This window comes from Oxyura jamaicensis, chromosome 5 (genome assembly GCF_011077185.1).
Source record: "Oxyura jamaicensis isolate SHBP4307 breed ruddy duck chromosome 5, BPBGC_Ojam_1.0, whole genome shotgun sequence".
NCBI lineage: Eukaryota > Metazoa > Chordata > Aves > Anseriformes > Anatidae > Oxyura > Oxyura jamaicensis.
In genome coordinates this window covers 11537904-11556824 of record NC_048897.1, presented here as the reverse complement: position 1 = coordinate 11556824, position 18921 = coordinate 11537904, and the positions used below count along the sequence as shown (strand labels likewise).

General features: G+C 37.1%; 1 protein-coding gene across 5 annotated transcripts in view; it reads right to left on the bottom strand.

Moving 5' to 3' along the window:
• The window catches only part of STRN3 (striatin 3), a 60039-nt gene that overhangs the window by 39573 nt on the left and 1545 nt on the right, over nt 1–18921 (bottom strand). For all 5 annotated transcript variants that reach the window (XM_035327730.1, XM_035327733.1, XM_035327732.1 and 2 more), the window contains exon 2: nt 287–390. In XM_035327730.1, the coding sequence (XP_035183621.1) occupies nt 287–390 (104 nt within the window). The remainder of the gene's footprint in view (nt 1–286; nt 391–18921) is intronic.

The following is an 18921-nucleotide window of genomic DNA, read 5'->3' as shown; positions in this document are numbered from 1 at the left end:
GAATAAACAATTTGAAATGTGTGGAACTTCTTACAGCAGCCACTAAATTTCATTGGAAAAAAAAAAAATGACACAGGAACGGTACTAGTCAATTCAGTTTAAAGAATATTTTTCAGTAATTATCAAAAACCCTAAGAGTTTGCATAATGTAAAGACAACCAACCATAAAGACAGTGTACATAAAGTAACTATATTAGATGATTTTACAGTTTACATGAAGCGAAGGAACCCCTCCTAGTCTGCAAAGTCTTCTATCTCAGATAAAAACTTAAATGTGTGTACCTACCTTTCTTGTTTTAATGCATATTCTAACATTTTTATTCTTCTCACTAAATCTTTCTTCAGATTTTCTTGACCCTTTCTTTCCCCTTGTAAAAATGCTATCCGAGCCTGAAAATACAAAAAAAAAAAAAAAAAAAGGATAACTGATTTTATTTCATTTTGTTAGCAAAACAAAACAAAGCAATCAATTCTCTCTTGGAAGAAAAGTCAAAAACATTTTTATCTTACTTTCAATGAGTCAATTTAGTTAGTTAGATAGATAACTACAGAGATTCAATGTTCGTTTTTACTCACTAATATTGCTTTTTTTATTGAAATACAGGTGTAGTATAGTAACTGTAAAAGAAGGTACAAACAAGAATCATTTGAAAACATTTTAATAAATGCACACACTTTTTGTCCTTACTGCATTGTTAGCATCTTTTCTTTTACACATTTTTTCTGAATGCAGAGCCATATTAAAATAGATACATAATATACTTAAGACATTTATTTTTTAATGCTAATATATTAAACATGTTAAGAAATCCAACAAATAGATATAAGAATTCAAATACAGAATTTGCAAATCAGTTCTACGGGAAGCAACTCTTCTACAAATTCACATTCTACTGGCTACTGAAGACAGCTGAAAGTTGTAATATCATGACAGAATTGTTTTTACTATGCCAGTCTATATGGAGCACAATATTTTTGAGTATTTCTGATTTTTTTTCAAGCAGTCAAATTAACTTCCTAAACTACAAAGAAACAATGAAGCTTCAACTTGCCTGCTCACCTGGCAAACAAGATGATACCCAGTAAAACAAACTAGCTATCTCTACTAGTGCAAAAGGTCTAATGGAGAGCTTTAAACTAGCTGAAAAAAAAATAAAAAGTAGTTTGTTGAGAGAAAAAATAATCTTAGTACAAAGTAGAAAAGCTTGTGTTTTGCCTTTTTAGAAGTCAAAACTTTAAGGAAGACCAGAGAATTCACAATTTGAATACAAAACCAAAAAGTGAATGATATCACTGGACTGGCTACCCTTACTGGAAACCACAAACACATTTGACCTTGTCATGACTTCAAACTGACTAAAATCGTTGGGTAGCTAACCTGAAACAAGATTCGATATAGTATTTGCTTGGAAGAAAACAGACAAAAAAATAGAATTAAGAAGAGTAAAGAATCAACAACATTGTGCTACAGAGGTTAAGATCAATGACACAATTTCATTATTATTTAAGACCTAAAAGATTTTTTAAAGGGAGTGGCTGTACCTTTCACTGCTCTCAGTGGTTAGAGCATGTGACAGTCTAACCGAGATTACAGCATCCCTTTATTGCTCCTGTGATATCCCAGTAGAAAATTTCACACATCAGTGTAGTCCTGATTTTAGCCCCTATTGCGTTTTACTTAGTGGTAAACCCAATTTAAAAGTGTTTTTACCTTGCACTAGCTGATAAGTTAACCAATACGAATTTGAAAGCCTAATGAGAACAATGCAGTTATGAGTAAATTACAAGTTTTGTTGTGAGAACACCCTTGTCTAACTACTGCCAATTTCTGAGAAAAAGTAAAGCACCAGACAACACTGCAAGGTAATAGGGAAGTAAAAATAAATGCAGACTTCATAATGACTCCTGCACAGATATTTTAAGATAAAAGTTGGCGAAAGATTGAGAATCAGCTATTTTAAATAGCACTCTCCCACTGCAAAGGCACAGAGGAGCTGAGCAAACCCAGCAACTGTACACAATTATGTTGTTTAGATTTTAAAAACAGTGCAAAAACTGACTCTAATGCAATAGAAAGTTAATTATACATAATTAGAATTTTCTTTAGAAGGCCATTTACATTCCCTAGTACCTGAGGCAGCGAATGGCCAAATAAATCCACAAGCCCAACCTGTTATCCTAATTTCCATTAGTCAATGATAAGAAAACAAAAGCTTGTAAATAAACAATGCCCTCATACATAAGTCCAGAAGTACACAAAATAGTTACAAAAGCAATTTTTCTAAGACTAGTATGTTACTTGCGTATATGCTCACCACCATAGTTCAAACATTAGGGAATTATTACATCCACACAGACTCTTGAAGAAAAAACAGAAATAAATGCTTCAATTATCATCTAAGCACAGTCACAAATGCTCTTTAGCTCTTCAACTCAAATGTAGTATTCAACTCTTCCCAAAATTTAGGTCTTCCGTAAGTGATGGTCTTCAACCCTTCCCTCAGTCATCTGTCTTTGACTGGCATTCTATTTTAACTATTTGACCGGTGTTAGCTGCCAGCTGCAACTGTTGGACCTTACTTCATCCTCAGTTTGCAGACCACAGAGATGAAAATAATATAACCACAATCACACACAGGCGTAAGCCTCCAAAATGGTCACAGCCAAACTACTTCCTTCTTCTGTAAAGACTTCTGGATACTTGGTCACAAAGAATTGAGCCTTCATACTTACTAGATAAAACCAGCCTTACAAAAGCCTTTAAAAAATCCTTAATACACAATAACATTTGTAACAGTCTTCACAGGGTCCAAAAGGTTGAACAGAAAGGTTGCCACAGAAATGCACTCCACAGTCTTTGTCATTTTTGTCAGCATTAGCCGATGTCTTTTGGCACCGCTTCCTATTGTTTATACACACATGTAGCTAGTCTAGGGACTCACTCCCCTTGTGACTGTCACATGGCTTAAACCTAACTGAAGCTATCTCTGCAGAAGTTAATAGTTAGATGTTTAGAAATAGAGGAAATGAACTTAGACTTTCGGAAGACTGTTAGACAACAAGACCTTCAATATGAAACCAAGGCTAGGATTTACTGCAGATTTGCTGTAGGAGTTGTAATAATTAACTTGTTTCCTCAGGTCCTGAATTGAGAAATGAGGGTTGTCAAAGCTATTACTAGACATTTTGCATGACACTGAGCCCCCAAGAATGAATATACGATTTCCCAACCCTGATTTCTTCGAGAAGCAATAAATCTCAGGTTCGATAAAAAAAAGATGAAGTAAACAGATCCATCTCCCTCTGTTATTCTAGCTGTAAGTTCCATATACAAACACTGAAGAAATGCTCTCTACATAATACAGCTTTCTCAATCGTTAGACATTCCTTTCTTTTGAGAGGAATTTGATACAATTTACAGCTATTCTGGTGATTAAGGATTGACTGGCACTAATATTGGGAAGCAAAAACAGGACAGAACAATTTGATACTCATCTTCCCTCCCTCCCTGCCAGTTACAAGATTCTTTTTGTTGTCTTTAACCAATTTGTAAGCCCTCAGGCCGGTAATAAGAGGATCAATCCTCCTCCTGCTTGTATTTCTATTCCCTCTACTGTGCTGACACTGCTGCTTTTGCTGCCATACATGAAGTTTAACGAGGAAATCATTCTATTTATTTTTTACTCAGTTCTGAATTACATCAGTTTCCTGATCCTACTCTGAACAGCCATGGGAGTACTTAGGCTGGCACAAGGGATGCAAACAGGATACCGAAGTATGGTCTCAGATCAGCCTAAACTGACCACAAAATCATAACTTGCATGCTCAGGTCACAAAAGCCACAAAGAGGGGAGAGACTAGGCAACTGAGAAGACAAGTACTGTCTCTCCTGAATTACAAATTCAATCAAAATGGATTTTTAAAAGTGTATTAGCAAGATCATTTCTCAAGGGGGAGAAAAACATTATTTTACATAACATGTATAAAACAATAGTTCCATATGCAAAAACACAGCTTTCACGCGGCTTTAAAAAAATCCAATTGCAGGTGATTGTTACATAGGTTAGATTCCGCTCCCCGCAGTCAGACTGTGCTTCAAATCTTTTCATCATAAACAAGCTCAGAAGCATCTTCTTTCAGGGCGGACTCTCCCTCTTCTACCAGCCTGCTCATTTTCGTATTTATGGTATTTTCCCATCTCTCTGATATCCACTGTTTTTCTACAAAAATAAGGGACACTTGATAACTCTGCGTGCCCTCTACACTTTGGCCCTCAGCTGTAAATAAGAGTACTACCACATGAATTTGCTGAATTTTATTATGAAAGTGAATTCAGAGAGCACTGAAAAACAGAGTGGCAGATATTTTGTATTTGTGCAAGGATGCATGAAATAAAGCCTAAAACCAGGCAAGGCAAAATACAAGGCTAAAAAGAATTACTGAGCAACATCTTCAATAGTATGGATCCCATGGAAAAGCACTGGCTGAGGTTAGATAACTACAGGACCTAGATATGGAAGGAGACAAGTTAAAATTCTAACATCTAATATTAGAGACTTGGTAAACTTAGTTTTATTTTAACAGAATGCTGCATTTCAGACAAACCTGTACTAGATTTTACAGCTGGAAGGGTATTTATTTTTTCAAGCAATAATCAGACAACAGTCTTTCAACAAATGAATTCCAAGATCTCAAACAGGAATACTGAAGTTTTCCTTAACTCTGGCTGGATGATTCACTCATTTCACTGACAATCCACATCCCATGCTCCACATCCCTTACAACACTTGATCCAAGTGTATCAGAACACTTTGTTTGCCAGAGAACTTCCATGTAACTTTAACATATTCAAAAATCAGTATTTCACATAAAAGTTGACCAAAGAAAAATTTGAAGAAATTATTTTCTGGGAGTAAAGTGAAGATTTTGCTTTATTTTTAAAGAAACTTGGTTTTAAAACTTAAGAATGACTGCTCTATATTTCATACAGCATTACCCCTAATAGCAGCGCTCATTAAGACTGCTTTTTGTTGCTCCAATCACACAGGAAAGCCTGACTTAAGGACAATCCTTTACCTTGATTAAACATATTTCTCATAGCCATTGAGAACAAGAGAGGGAAATTATAGTGTTTTGGGCTGGCATACGCAACCTAAGGGTTATTTAATATTACATACACAGGGTTTCACAGTCTTACTAATGTACAGCACTTGAAATATCCATCCAAGAACTCACACCTATTAAGATCTACAATGGAAAAAAAAGGCAAGTAATCTGAATTAATTGGTAAAGCATATAAGATTAAAAAAGAATTTATCCTGTGCTCTTGGAATAGTAACTCCTTCCTATATAATTCAGGCAACCAAATTCTAATGGATTCACCAATCCAGGAACACACTCGGTAAGCAGGCCAAGCAGATAAGCAGGTACTTTCTATATCAGTTGTAAACGCTGTTAACTCTCTAGAAGAGTATTTTGAAAAAAATCAACTGTATGTAAAGCAATGCCAGCAGCAACGCAATGCTTGCATTTTTCTAAAGCCCATTCAGAGTTCGAGAAGGAAGGAAGGAAAGGCGGGCAATATTTTTGAAAGAAACATGATACACCGAAGCAGCTTGAATATGCATCCTAGCACACACATAGATAGATGCATGCCTATCCTACTAGGGCATGTCACAAGACCAATATTAAGATTTTTTAAAAAATATTTTGTTTTAATCATACCATTACACACACAAAAAAAATAATCTTCATTCTTAGATGTTTATTACACTGAAGATGAAGCAGAATGGTTTTGGAAAAATAAATCGTACTGGGGAGGTAGAAGGTTTGATTAATAGCAGCAGTTTAAGAGCAGGCACACCTGTACTGTTGCTGTTCTAGTTATCATTCACAAAAAGCAAAGTGAACATGAGAGAACAGCTTTCACCCTCAATTTTCAACAAAGACAGTTTGAAACATCACTGCATTCAGAACATGTAAACCCTCATGCATGTAAAAGCATTAAGAGCTTCTGTATACCCATAAGACGGACCTGATGATATCTTTGTATTTTAAATTAACCCTTAAACTGTCTTGGAAAAAAAAAAAAAAAAAAGCTGGACTTGAAAAAAAGGCCTTCACTACTTTAAATAAAAAATAAATAAATTTCATTTGAAATCAGACGATTTTGCAAATTAAAGTCTCAAAGTAAGATTCTTACTGTAAGGAACTATACAATAAGGCAGGTGTTGGTGTTTATAGCAGGATCGTACATGTTTCAAAGACATAGAACTTTTGAAGATCCTATAAAATAAAAAGTAATTGGAAAATGATTTTCTGGGGAACCTTATCAATAGTGAGTTAAATATGAGGTGAGTAACTACTCTACCTAGAATAGTAATAATATGGAGATATTTCTTCAAGGTTCCCTTTTTTATAGGCCTTTTCCATTTGAGCTGATGTTCATTTCTTGCTCTTCAACTGATACTTTCTTCAAAGACTCGTCTGATCACTTTCTGATTGCTTCTCAAAAGCAAATACTAACCATCAGAAAAATGGCATCCTTGAGCAACTTTCCGACAAGAGTGCCAGATTTTAAAAAAAAAAAAAAAAAAAAAAAAAAAACAGTTGATCCCAAAGAGAAATCTGTTTGATGATAATTCACAGATACAAGGGAATCTGCTCATCTGCAAGTCCCCTTCTGCCTTGCAATGGGTGTGGCCAGGACCAGGCTTGCAAAATTCCCTCCTTCCCTGAATATGTCCTTCCTAGTTTTCACTACCACTACATTACCTCTGATCATTTAAAGTCAAGAGCCTGCCTTTTTTTTTTCTCCGCTATGGGACAAGTTATCGTCAAGTTCCAACAGCTTCTTTGAACAACTTCCAGAAAATCAAGCTTTCCAGTCCTAACCGTATTGGTAAAATTTTTGCACATCTTCAGTATTTTTCCCACCTAGTACCACTGCTTCTTTGCTAGTTTACCCCATTCATGCATCAGTCAATTGATCAAACTTAAGAGTGGTAAATTCTGTTTTGTCCCATCATATGAATCACATCATTTGCCTCTTCAGGCTTCCTCCTTTTCTATTTTATGGTCAAACTTCTAAGTGACAACTTAAAACACAACTCAAATGTACCTCCTTTCTGTCACTATTCCTTACTTGAGATGATTCATGCAATCATTTTTCTTGTGCAAGGATTCTTTTTATGGCCACTCTCCTCATCAATTTGATATTTAGGAATAGTAGAATAACATAACTCTTGGATGTATTTTTAAAGGCTAACACCCTCTGAACATCAGGGTTTAGAAGTTGTCCAGAGTCTTCAATCCAGAAGCCACCAGCAGGGAAAAAAAATAATTGACTAAGTCCAAAGAACAGTTAGAAGCCACTAAAATTGTAGATACAACCTGTTACACACAGCATTCACCTGGAAGACTATAACATAACACTGATCCACTTGAAGGACAGGTGGCACAGAGAAGGGTGGGATGGGAAAGCAGGCAGCATGTGCATCTAGATGTATGAAAATGCTGGGAGTTAAGGGTGTGAGAAGAGAACAGATAACTAAATCACACAGACACTCTATAGCAGCTGCACCATGCATGAAACTAACACAATGCACTAAGACTGAATGATCAAATCAGTTTCAGCAAAAATAAAGTTAACCTGGTTATCCTCAACATACTGTAACATACTGAACTACTAAAACGCTCCATGCCAAGGCGTCAAAACACAGGTCCCCACATGCCAGCTCTCCTTCTCCCCACACACCTGATAACTTTGCAGGCATTTCACTTCAACATCTTAACTCTTCCACTAGCAAGTTTGCACTTTCCTTTGTACTTGACATGCAAATCATCAAGAACATCAATAATTCAGGCAGGCCCAAGATCCAGTATTTTATTTTTTTTAGCTGAAAGATATTAACAGCCATAATTTATCATTTCTTTAATCGATTGACAGTCAACAGGAATGCCTCCAGGCCCTAGATTACCTAACCAGACAATGCTCTCTGAAGAGTCACAAAACTCCCTCGTTTTTACCTGCAAATTATTCTATCTCCACCAGTATCAATAGTTTCACTGAGAAAATACCACCTTTCCATTCAAACATCAGATCAAATGTCATCAGTCAGACAAGCAAATAGCTAACTGAAACGTAGGTAGCACTAGTACTTCGTACTACTCACACAGCTCCTGCTCCAAGAAGGGTCCAGATATCACCCTTGTGACTGCATTCTTTTAGCAAGTACAACGAGCTCTGAAACATGTTTGAACAGAAACCCCAAGACTCTGAGGCAGTCATGTTTCTAGGGAGTTTGAGAAAGCTCAAGAAACAAATACAAATCATATATACAAACTAAGCTCTTTTTGCAATTAGGTCTGTTGGAAAACGTAAGCATCCTTCCTCTAGTACGTACTTCCTGAAGATCAAGTCATGTAAAATAAAATCCTACATCTATTTTCAAAACTGACGTGCTACTGGAATTTAATTCATTTTACATCAGCATTTCCAACAAAATAGGAATATTAGTGCTCATACGACTTTTACAGACAAAAGTTAATAAAGAATATTAAATAGTTTTACGTATCAACATATGCTTACTTTCAATAGGACTACAGAGAAGTGCAAGAACCTCAGTTACACATTTTAATCCATCAGTATCAAGTTAGTCAATGCCAAAATTTAAACACAAAATACTTCCTATATTAATCTCTAGTCAGTTTCTTTGCCAAAAAAACTAGCAGTGCTCTGCCACCATACTCGAAATAGCACAAAAATCAAAGTTACCTTTTGTCAACATCCAAATTCTCTCTCTATGATATCCCAGTACAGCAAGCATTTTGAAGACATTTAGCCTCACCAAAGATGACAGTTTATTCACAAAATGTTCTATGCAAAGTAATGCTAAAATAATCCCTATTTTCTCACTCCAGTTTTTCAAGTATTCTTCTGCCCAGACCTAAATGCTGATTCTTTTGTGTGTGTGTGCATATTAGGTGTGCATACACACATACATACATTTACAAAATTTAAAAGCAACCCCATACCATATACCCATACAACAATAATCAGAGTTTCAAAATAAACTACTGAACATGCCTGCATCTTCTCTGTAAGCCACTGAAACACAGATCCAAGGGTGCTAACGACAGGTCCACAACTTAACCCTCTTCAGTTTTTCCAGCTTACAACACAAACTGGTGGCAAAACACAAACTCAAGCACAAAGCAACCAGAGCACCTGTAAGAGAACTTCATCCAAGGCCAGAATCATTTTTCAAATGAGAGTCGTAGTATTTATACTGTAAGGGTTCTCGTAGATTTTATTCCATTTTTGATTTGTTTCTCATTTTCATTTTTTCAGAACCAGCTGTTAGCTACGGGGGGCTATGTTCAACCACCCTCCAACAACCCACCAAATTTCTAAACTATTGTAATTTGTTACAGGATACTTGGATTATGTTTCTACTTTAGTTAAACAGAAACTAGAAATACATGTATAAATTCTCTCTCTTCCAGGAGGAAAATAGTCTTCGGGCTTCTCTGACCAGAACACTAGAGTGGGGGCACCTAGAAAAGGGTGTTCTCAAACCAAAACTTATGCAAATAAAATCAATTTAAATAGATGAGAAGATCAATTAAAGCATTTTGGCATTTCGATAGACCATACTTCAGTTACCTTTGAACCAATGCAAATGTTTGTCTCACGTTTTTGTTTTTAAACAGAAAGAAACGCCATAGTTCTCTTGGTAGCTTAATCCAAGGGTCCAGGTCTTCATTTAAGTACTATGACTTAAGTTTGTGTTCTCTCCATCAAAATTAACACCACTAGATCAAATGACAGAGTAAAACACAGCTTATTTTATGAATTCATTTATACTACTTCTGTGACTACATAAAGCATTCCTCATTTTTCTCTTCACAAAAATTTCAACTTGTTTCCTGATTATTCCAAAGGCTGTTCGACAATAAAAAAGAGCAGCTACCTTTACACATAAGCCTGTCACACAGTGGACACCACTCAGTTAGATGTTTTTTGTTTTTGTTTTAAGGTGGAATGCCAGTATTGTGTCACACTTTTTAATCTGAACTGTTTTATATTTCAAAATTAAAAAGTATCTGAAAAAGCATTCTAAAACCCAGGGAGGCACTTAACTAGGCTAACCTTCAGATTTACATTTGGTCAACCACCAAGACTGAACTTTACATGGATCATTCCGAGATGTTACTTCTAGTCCTCGATTTTTTTTTGGCCAAAGTTTTGGCATTCCTTTCAAAATTACTACTAAAGAATGGGCCATTATATTGCCATGTTGACCTTGCCAGTTCTGCACAGATTACAAGACACAAATCACTTCCCAATTTCTACATTTACATCTTGCGTTTTTAAACGCGCAGATTATTTAGGGGTTTACTGACTTTCTTTTACTAGAAAAACTCAGAGGTCCCAGAGGAAAGCAGCTCTGTGATTATTTTAGCAAAACTTCATCCTGTCACTATCCCTTGCATCTTCCACATTTTCTACATTTCTCCTAAATGCTCGTGCCCTACCAGCATCATCTTAAGAACAAAAGTTACACACCTCTGACCCTTTCTATCTACAAAGATTCCTGTAAATTCATTTAAACTGCTGGACATTGTTGGCATATATCTAAGCCAGTAATAAAGCTTTCTTTCCAGCAGTTACCACCACAACCACTAAGACTAATTATACACAGATGGTTAACATCAAAACAGAACATTTGATAAGATTAAAAATATCTTTACTGTCAACATCATTATGCTGGTGCATTATTAAAATGAAGTTACATTGTTAATTACTCTGCTAGTAATTAAATGCCATATTTAGAGCCTCATTAGACACCTACTACTAAACAGACCTAGGAATATTAAGCTATCATAACTTGTAGTTGTAGTACAAGAGCACAGAGATCAAAACAAAGTTGTATGTTTTCTAGCGTGGCAGGTGCTTACAATCACTGGAGTGGAAAGGGAAGGAAAAACGCCAGCATGGCAAATATCCTCAAGAATGTGCGCTTCCTCTTCCAGAGCCAGGAACATCTATTTTTTATTTAGGAACACATAAGGGGAAAGTATAACCTGCATCAGATTGAACACAAACAAGCTAAACGGACTTGTTTTAGTGATGAACACTCATGCCAGCGTGCATCAACTTCAGGTCAGTAACATGCATTCCCAAGGAACAGATAGAAGAAGAAAACAAAACACTCAGCTGTCAGAACTGGAACATGAGAAGCCCTCTCGATGCACACAAAAGAACACAATACCGCAGAGCTTGAAGAGCTCAGCTCAGCATCATTAAGTCAGCAGCAATGCTGGCAGCACCAAACTGATAATCAAGTTAATGGAAACAGAAGTTACGTAACAAAAGAGAGAAAGAGTTAAAATGCTTATATATAGTACATATAAAGTACAGTGTAAGGCATTTTAGGAGAGGCCTCAGGAAGTTGAGGAGGAATGGGTATTTTGCACCTCATAAATGTTAATCTAGCCTCATGGCACAGAGCAGTGCCAATGGTCTCTAATTTACACCACTTATCAAAGAGGTAAGGCAGCCAGCAGTCCTGCCTTCTGCCAATTCAACTGTACAAAGCTCGCTAAAGCCACGGGACAGAATGAGTCTTACAGAACTTGCAAATGTGTTTATGTGCTCTCCTTGAATACTTCCAGAAGTTCTGTTCATCTAAGCAGGATCTCTGCCTTTTCCTCTCCAGGGTACCCCAGGTTTCTGTTCCGGCACCCTGGGGTTTGGTCACTACAACTTCATTCATTCAGGATCCCAAAACAAACCAAAACATGTTCCAACAAACACCCGTATCCTTGAAGCAAACAAGCTATTTCAGTTTCACAACTCCAAGTGCCAAGTGTTTGAATGAGTCAAATACGTCTCTCGTTACTACTTATTCTCTACTTTTTCATAGTGTGTTATCTGAAATACAAGAGAACATACTCAGGCTATCTGGTGCTAACCTCAGTATCAAGCAAAATAAGATATGGTAGCATTCCTCTGGGAATACTTAATTTTGAGATCTAAATTATTTTACAGAGGAACAACTTTGAGCTACATAGTAGAACCAAGCATTCTCCAGCATATTGCACTGGCCGCTACTGTAAAGACAACTTCTCTTTATTTTTAATTTTAAAATGGATCATCAACCTCAAATTTAGTAGCAGGTAAGTATCAACCGTATTTTGGGAGAAGACAAGCCAAGGTAAGGTAGCAAGAGAAACTTTACTGCAAGTGACCCATTAAAAAAAAGGGGGGGGAGATAATCAGGAAGTTGCTCAGACATCTGGAATTTCTCAGGCTCATTCTCTATTTCAGGATCATTTCAATCAGCATTCAGAAAAACAAAGTATTTCAGAACATACAACTAATACATGCACATGTAACACTAGCATCTGCGTAAGAATGCACAATCCCTTCAAAAAAGCCAAGAACGCACTCCATCCCCCAGTAACATTAAGTGGAATTTAACCCGGAAAAAAATATATATATTTTTACCCTTTGTTCCTAACAACAGATTATTGCTAATCAGCTATTTTCATTAAAAACACTATAGTGATGAAAAATCCTACAGACTGCTTGAACTCACACTGGAGATTCAGGAGCGGTCCTGTAGAACAGCCAACTTCTTAATTAGCTCTTATACCTGTTGGAGTTACATAGATGAAGCAGAAGGTATCATTAAACTGTATGTCCTGCTGAGCCATTCCTTGGGATAATTCAAGAACAGCCTGAGTGCCAAAATAGAACACTCAGATTTGCAAACAAAGGTCTTACAGGTCACACATTTGTCCTGAAGATTTGTTAAATCAGTGCAGGATCCAACTTCCTTAGCCATTCTCTTTGTCAATTAGGAATCACAGAATCACAGAATAGTCTAGGTTGGAAGAGGCCTCCAAGATCACCGAGTCCAACCTCTGACTAACACTGACAAGTCCTCCACTAAACCATATCCCTAAGCTCTACATCTAAATGTCTTTTAAAGAACTCCAGGGATGGTGACTCCACCACTTCCCTGGGCAGCCTATTCCAGTGACTAACAACCCTTTCAGTAAAGAAGTTCTTCCTAAGATCCAACCTAAACCTCCCCTGGCGCAACTTTAGCCCATTCCCCCTCGTCCTGTCACCAGGCATGTGGGAGAACAGACCAACCCCCACCTCGTTACAGCCTCCCTTCAGGTACCTGTAGAGTGCCATAAGGTCGCCCCTGAGCCTCCTCTTCTCCAGGCTAAACAGTCCCAGCTCCCTCAGCCACTCCTTGTAAGACTTGTTCTCCAGATCATTATCACCTTCCCCCATCTTCTTCAATGACAACAGCATGAAAAACACACACCTCTATCTCAACTCTTACTTTCAGTGTGGAAGAAATTATTGTAACACCAGATACTTCATAAAAAATCCTCAAACTAAGGTTTCTCAGAGAGCCATTAAATACACATAGGAGTGATGGCAAAGAATCCAAGAAATGAAATAGTCCATATTCCCCCTGCCCCCTTTATATTTTAATTCTTCCCCAGGAAATGTTACATGCCTTACCTAAAATAAGGCTATGTCAAAAAAGAAAAACATCACCAGAGGAACTGTTATTAACAGTTGTGTTTTCTGCTTCTAAGAGAGAGTGATTTTATTCCAAATAATTATTTATGAAAGAGTAATTGTGACACAGTAAAATAATTTTATTCCCTAGTGTGGGCAGGAGCAGTGTTCCAGGAAAAAAAGCCCTACACAACTGCTACACTGATCAGTACCTTCATGTACATAAACCCCATAGCCATCTATGCCTTTCTGATTCAACCTCTACATGGTTGCACAGGTAGCTCAGTGTCCTGCATTCTTTTGCTGTGTTTTGCCTGTAGGACATTGCATGAAAATTATTAGACACGTTAAAGCTATAAATCAACTCTTAAAAAAAATAATAATAATATTGGAAGAATTAGGCATAAACAGAAGTTAAAACCCCTTTTTTTTAATGAGGAACACACTAATCTTTTGGAGCTACAAAAGGTATCTCAAATTTATAATTAACAAAATGGATTATTAATAATGTACGTACACTGGCAGGAGAAAATACAAACTCCTACTTATCTTGAACTAGTTTTAGGAATCTCCTTACATCAAATTTGTCTAGGTATCTTTTATGGTAAACTCAGTTATATAGCAGCTGTCTTTTGATTAAAAATTGCATCTTCTCTTTGTGCATTATTCATACACAGACATACACAGAGGCTTTGAGCCTTCAATAAGCACCTGAAGTTCTTCCATAGGCTATCTGCCTCTACCTCAGTTGACTAAAAAGCTTCTGAAAAGCCACGGTAAGGAAGCCCTCAGATAAATCTAATTTCCCTCTAACCAAAATACACAGAACTCTCCATTCAGTGCTTTAAACCGCAAAAAGGGCAAACTCTACAAAATATGCAGCTGTTTTCATCATTAGCTTAGAGAAATGACTAATGACAAAAGTTGCTTGCTTTAACTTGATCTATGCTATTTTATACTGAAAAAAAGTTTCATTATAAAGCGAAGATATTAAACGCTCCCATACTTCATTGCGCATATAAACAACACTTACTCACATAGAGGTACTTCAGCACTCCCACTACAGCACATACCTCAATGGCCTGCATGAACAGAAGCCAGACATATTATTCTGCATACATCATTTGCATAGCTCATGGCATTTATAAGTATTCCTGAGAAAGAACGTTGATCAATTTTTTGCAACTTATTTCACTCTATTTTCAGTTAGTCACGTTTAACTATTAAAACAACCCTTTTAAAAAGTGTAACTTATATTCAGAATAAGTACTGAGGTACACCTGTATAACGCAGTGAAATAGCAGTTTATCAATTATGCATCTTTTCCAATACCAACCCTCTCGACTGCAACCGATAGCTGCTGCATGCAGTTAGAATGCACCGGGCGTTTCACTACAGTGGCATCTGCCTTTCCTACCTGCAACCCTACCATGGTCTATCACGATTGAGATCCCCACTATCAATCAGAGCTTGTTATTTAAGCAAAACGCTACCGAAACTGCACTACAGGTATATTTTAAAACAATAAAATCAAAGCTATCGGTGCTATTTTAGAGGCCAAATGAATATAAACATGGCTGCATCAGGTCAGACCAACAGCCCACCAACCACAGCATACCACATCTAACCGTGGCCAAACAGGCAGCTCCATGGGAATAGTATAAAAACAGAAGAATAAACATCAGAAAACGCTGTCCAATCTCCAACTTGTAACTCAAAAGTATCCTGAGCCAGAGGTGCTATCTTTGAACTTAAACACCCCCAGGGATTTTTATTCTATGAACTTATCCAAACACTTTTTGACCCAATAATATTTTAGCAGCTACAGTATCCCCTGCATAAAATTCCACTAATTCCAAAAAGCTGTTGTTTTTTTTAAAGCTGTTTTATTTTTTTTTTTAAAAAAAAAGCTTTTCATTTCATATCATACTTCCTAGATGTTAGCTAAGACTCAATGATTCTTTCTTCACGATAAGAAAATAATGAAGATTCTGCAACCATCACGACTTCTTTCAGTTCCCATCTATCATCATAAAAAATGTGCCTGCCAAAAGCAAGGTGATGTCTATGCTATCTCAAGAATTATTCTGTCAATTTAAAGAGCAAAGTATTCCCTACATTCCCATGCCACTGTTCAAACCTGCAACAAAGCAAAACCAGACACAAGCAACCAAAATATTTCAGCAATTTATCACTACACTTCCTAAATGTTTTGAAAAAAAATGTTGAAACATGGCATGTACACTGAACAGCCTCATCTAGTTCACGATATTTACACATTTACATATGTTCACACATCTACAATCACAGGTGAAGTCCCTAATTTAGATAGTCAACTCAAGCGTGAAAGTTCCCCAGAAAAACACACAGCTTTTATTGACAGGAATGTCCTATTGGGATGTAATTCTGGAATATTTATCAGGTTCTCAAAGCTCATAAAACTCCTTTAATGAGCTGCTCCCCCTCTCCTCAGGGGGAGGAGGGGGAGATAAAGAAAGAAAAAAGCAGGCATGCAAGGAAAATCTTTTTTTCCAACCCATGTAAACTATGTAAAATGGGAGATAAAGCATTCCCTTTATGTCACCAAACAGCTGAGGAAAAAAGCATTTGTAAAATTAGATAAACTAGGAACTGACTATCACTAATGCTGTCACTTTATATAATGGAAAACATATTACCAAGCCTATTAGTCTTTATGCACATTTAGGTTAGAAGGATGCATGCTCAGCATACTGACATCGTACACACATTGTTGTGAGTACTCAAGTTTCTTAATTATTCTTCCAAATTTTAAAATATTTGAAAGTAGCATCTACTGTTAAATTTCTCTCATCAAATTATCATGTGATTTTCAAGTATCGGGTAGTACTCAACATGCTTTTTATCCAGTTCAGAAGATATGAATAAAGAGGTCTATTTCATCAACAACTGAGACCTTGATTCTGACTGACCAGATCAGCCCATATGCCCCACAAAAAAGTGTAATCCTACTGGTCTTCCTAGATACCTGAACAGTTCCAAGATCATTAAGATTTCCTACAAAACTCCTCACCACAACTTCATCTGCCTTCCCATGAGTTTCTGTAATGCATCTCCAAGTATTTTCCCACTTTTTTTTTTTTTTTTCCAAATGAAACAGAGCCACTTACATACTTGATAGAAAAACTGTTTCCTTTAGGAAGTAACATCCAACCACAGATGTTTTCTATAACCCCTCTACTGTGCATAAACGTTATAGAAAGCACAACCTGAATTTACCTCAGTATAACAGCAACCAACATCAGGGTCATGACACTAACAGGGCAAAGTTACAGGTGTAATTACACGGCATTGTTATACTCAGAATCATCCGTCTGTGAGATTACAGAACAGATCCAGCCTATTACTTCAAGAGATCAGCACACTAACCTTAGCCAGAGTATTTTGTCTCTGCACAATAGTGAGAAAGCACTAACAATGTTAGTGTGGCAGCCAGTGTTACAAGTGAAGGAAAAAATCTACTACGGTTTAAGTACCGCAATCCCGGTGATTGGTATTTCTGTCTTTGACACTGACTTGCACACACAGATTTAGCGACTAACTACACTGCTTCACTTGTGCACAGAGGCAGACCAGCCACACATCTGAACAGTTGGAAGAGACAACGTAAAAGTTATTAACATTTAAGGCTCTGAGTCCGATGTGCACATGGACTTAAGGATGCTAGTACAGAACTTCTCCAGGTCCAAAGGGCTGACACCTATTGTCAATGATTATGGCTGTGGTACAAACCCAAGACAATTGAAGTAACTTGGGATTTTAATTAATTATAAACATGTGTCCCAAACACAGCTAGAGCACTAAATCCAGAAGTTCATTACAAGATCCAAGGAAACAAACTGTTACTGCAGATCATCCCCCTGCCTTGCCCCTGTATGCAACGAGGGCTCTTACTAGGGGAAGACAAGTCTTACCACTGCCTGAGCTATACAGGGAAGGGGGGGGAAGGGTGAAAGGGAAGTGGAAATCACTCAGAATGCCCATTAGTTTTTTATCTATCCTATTCTGTGGATGAATAAGAATCATAAATTCAGAGCAGGAAAATAGAATCACAATATTTTGTTAAGTCATGTAGTTTTCTTTTTGTTTGCTTTTTATACATCACTTGCAAAGCTATTGAGGTAACTTAAGAAGGAGCCTTTAATTACCAGCACGGAGAATGAATGTGTAGAGTACTGTAATGCTGGAAGAAGGAAGAAATTACTTGCATGGGTGAGAGCTGCACCTAAGAAATTCAATTCTCATGCTTCATGCTTCTGTATTAATTACCGACTGTCATACTACCAAATTTCTCTTCCATTCAACCCAGGAGGCCTCAATCACTTAAAAACTACACAGAGGTACTTAGTATTCTCAAATGAACAGACTTTGAAGTTTCAACAGGCAAAACTATTGTCTGAGGTCCAAAATATTAAAGCTTCATTAGTCACAAAATAAAGCGGGACTTCACAGCTTGAGTTGTAGGACCAAAAATATATACATGTATACGCACGCACAGAGGCCTGGTAAATACATCTCTTCCAAAAAACACTCTCAACACTTCTGTATCAGGTTTCATCACTACACAGGTTGACATTTGAAGACCACAGGTAATGCCCTCTCTCTGCCTCCTCCCAACCCCACTTCTATCCTGGGCTTCCCGAGTTATTAAAAGCCCACCCTCGTGCATACACACCGTGCAGTACGTATGCCTGCTGCGTCCCGTGACTTGATGCACACATGAGGTAGAGTGAATCAACACATATACAGCCAGGGTCAGAACTCTGATGGCGCATGAAGAAATAAGCAAATGAAACAGTACAGGCACAGACAACAAACAGCAATTACACAGACAAGCAGCAGACTTGGCAGGAACACATCATAGTGTCTAAAGGCCACATGAGTTCATACCAGCACTTTTAAGTCAGATACAGTTTTCAAAGTCTTAGAACTGAGCTTTACATTTAGGGCACTGAATGAGGTACTTAATTTTAAAGTCGCAAGCATATACATTAAAACAAATATTCCGAGGCTGTTTTGTTTGCTAATGAACACCACTAAGCCTTTATTTATAAACACAGAACCATACTACCGATACACTACAGAAGACATGAGAAGCAGTCCACTGCTCTCCACTGAAAATGCCTGTCAATGGCTGCCACACTGATTTTAGAAACAGCCGTTCCAGATGTCTTAAAATAGTACGTCCAGCAGTAACTAAAGTAAATAGTGGAACCTGTTTCACTTCTCTTTCTGTTATTATTTTTCCCCATTACTCTATTTTAATTATAGCTGTAACGAAAAATAGTGCAAGTTACATGCTTAGTATAGAGCCCAGAAGTCCTGAAAGA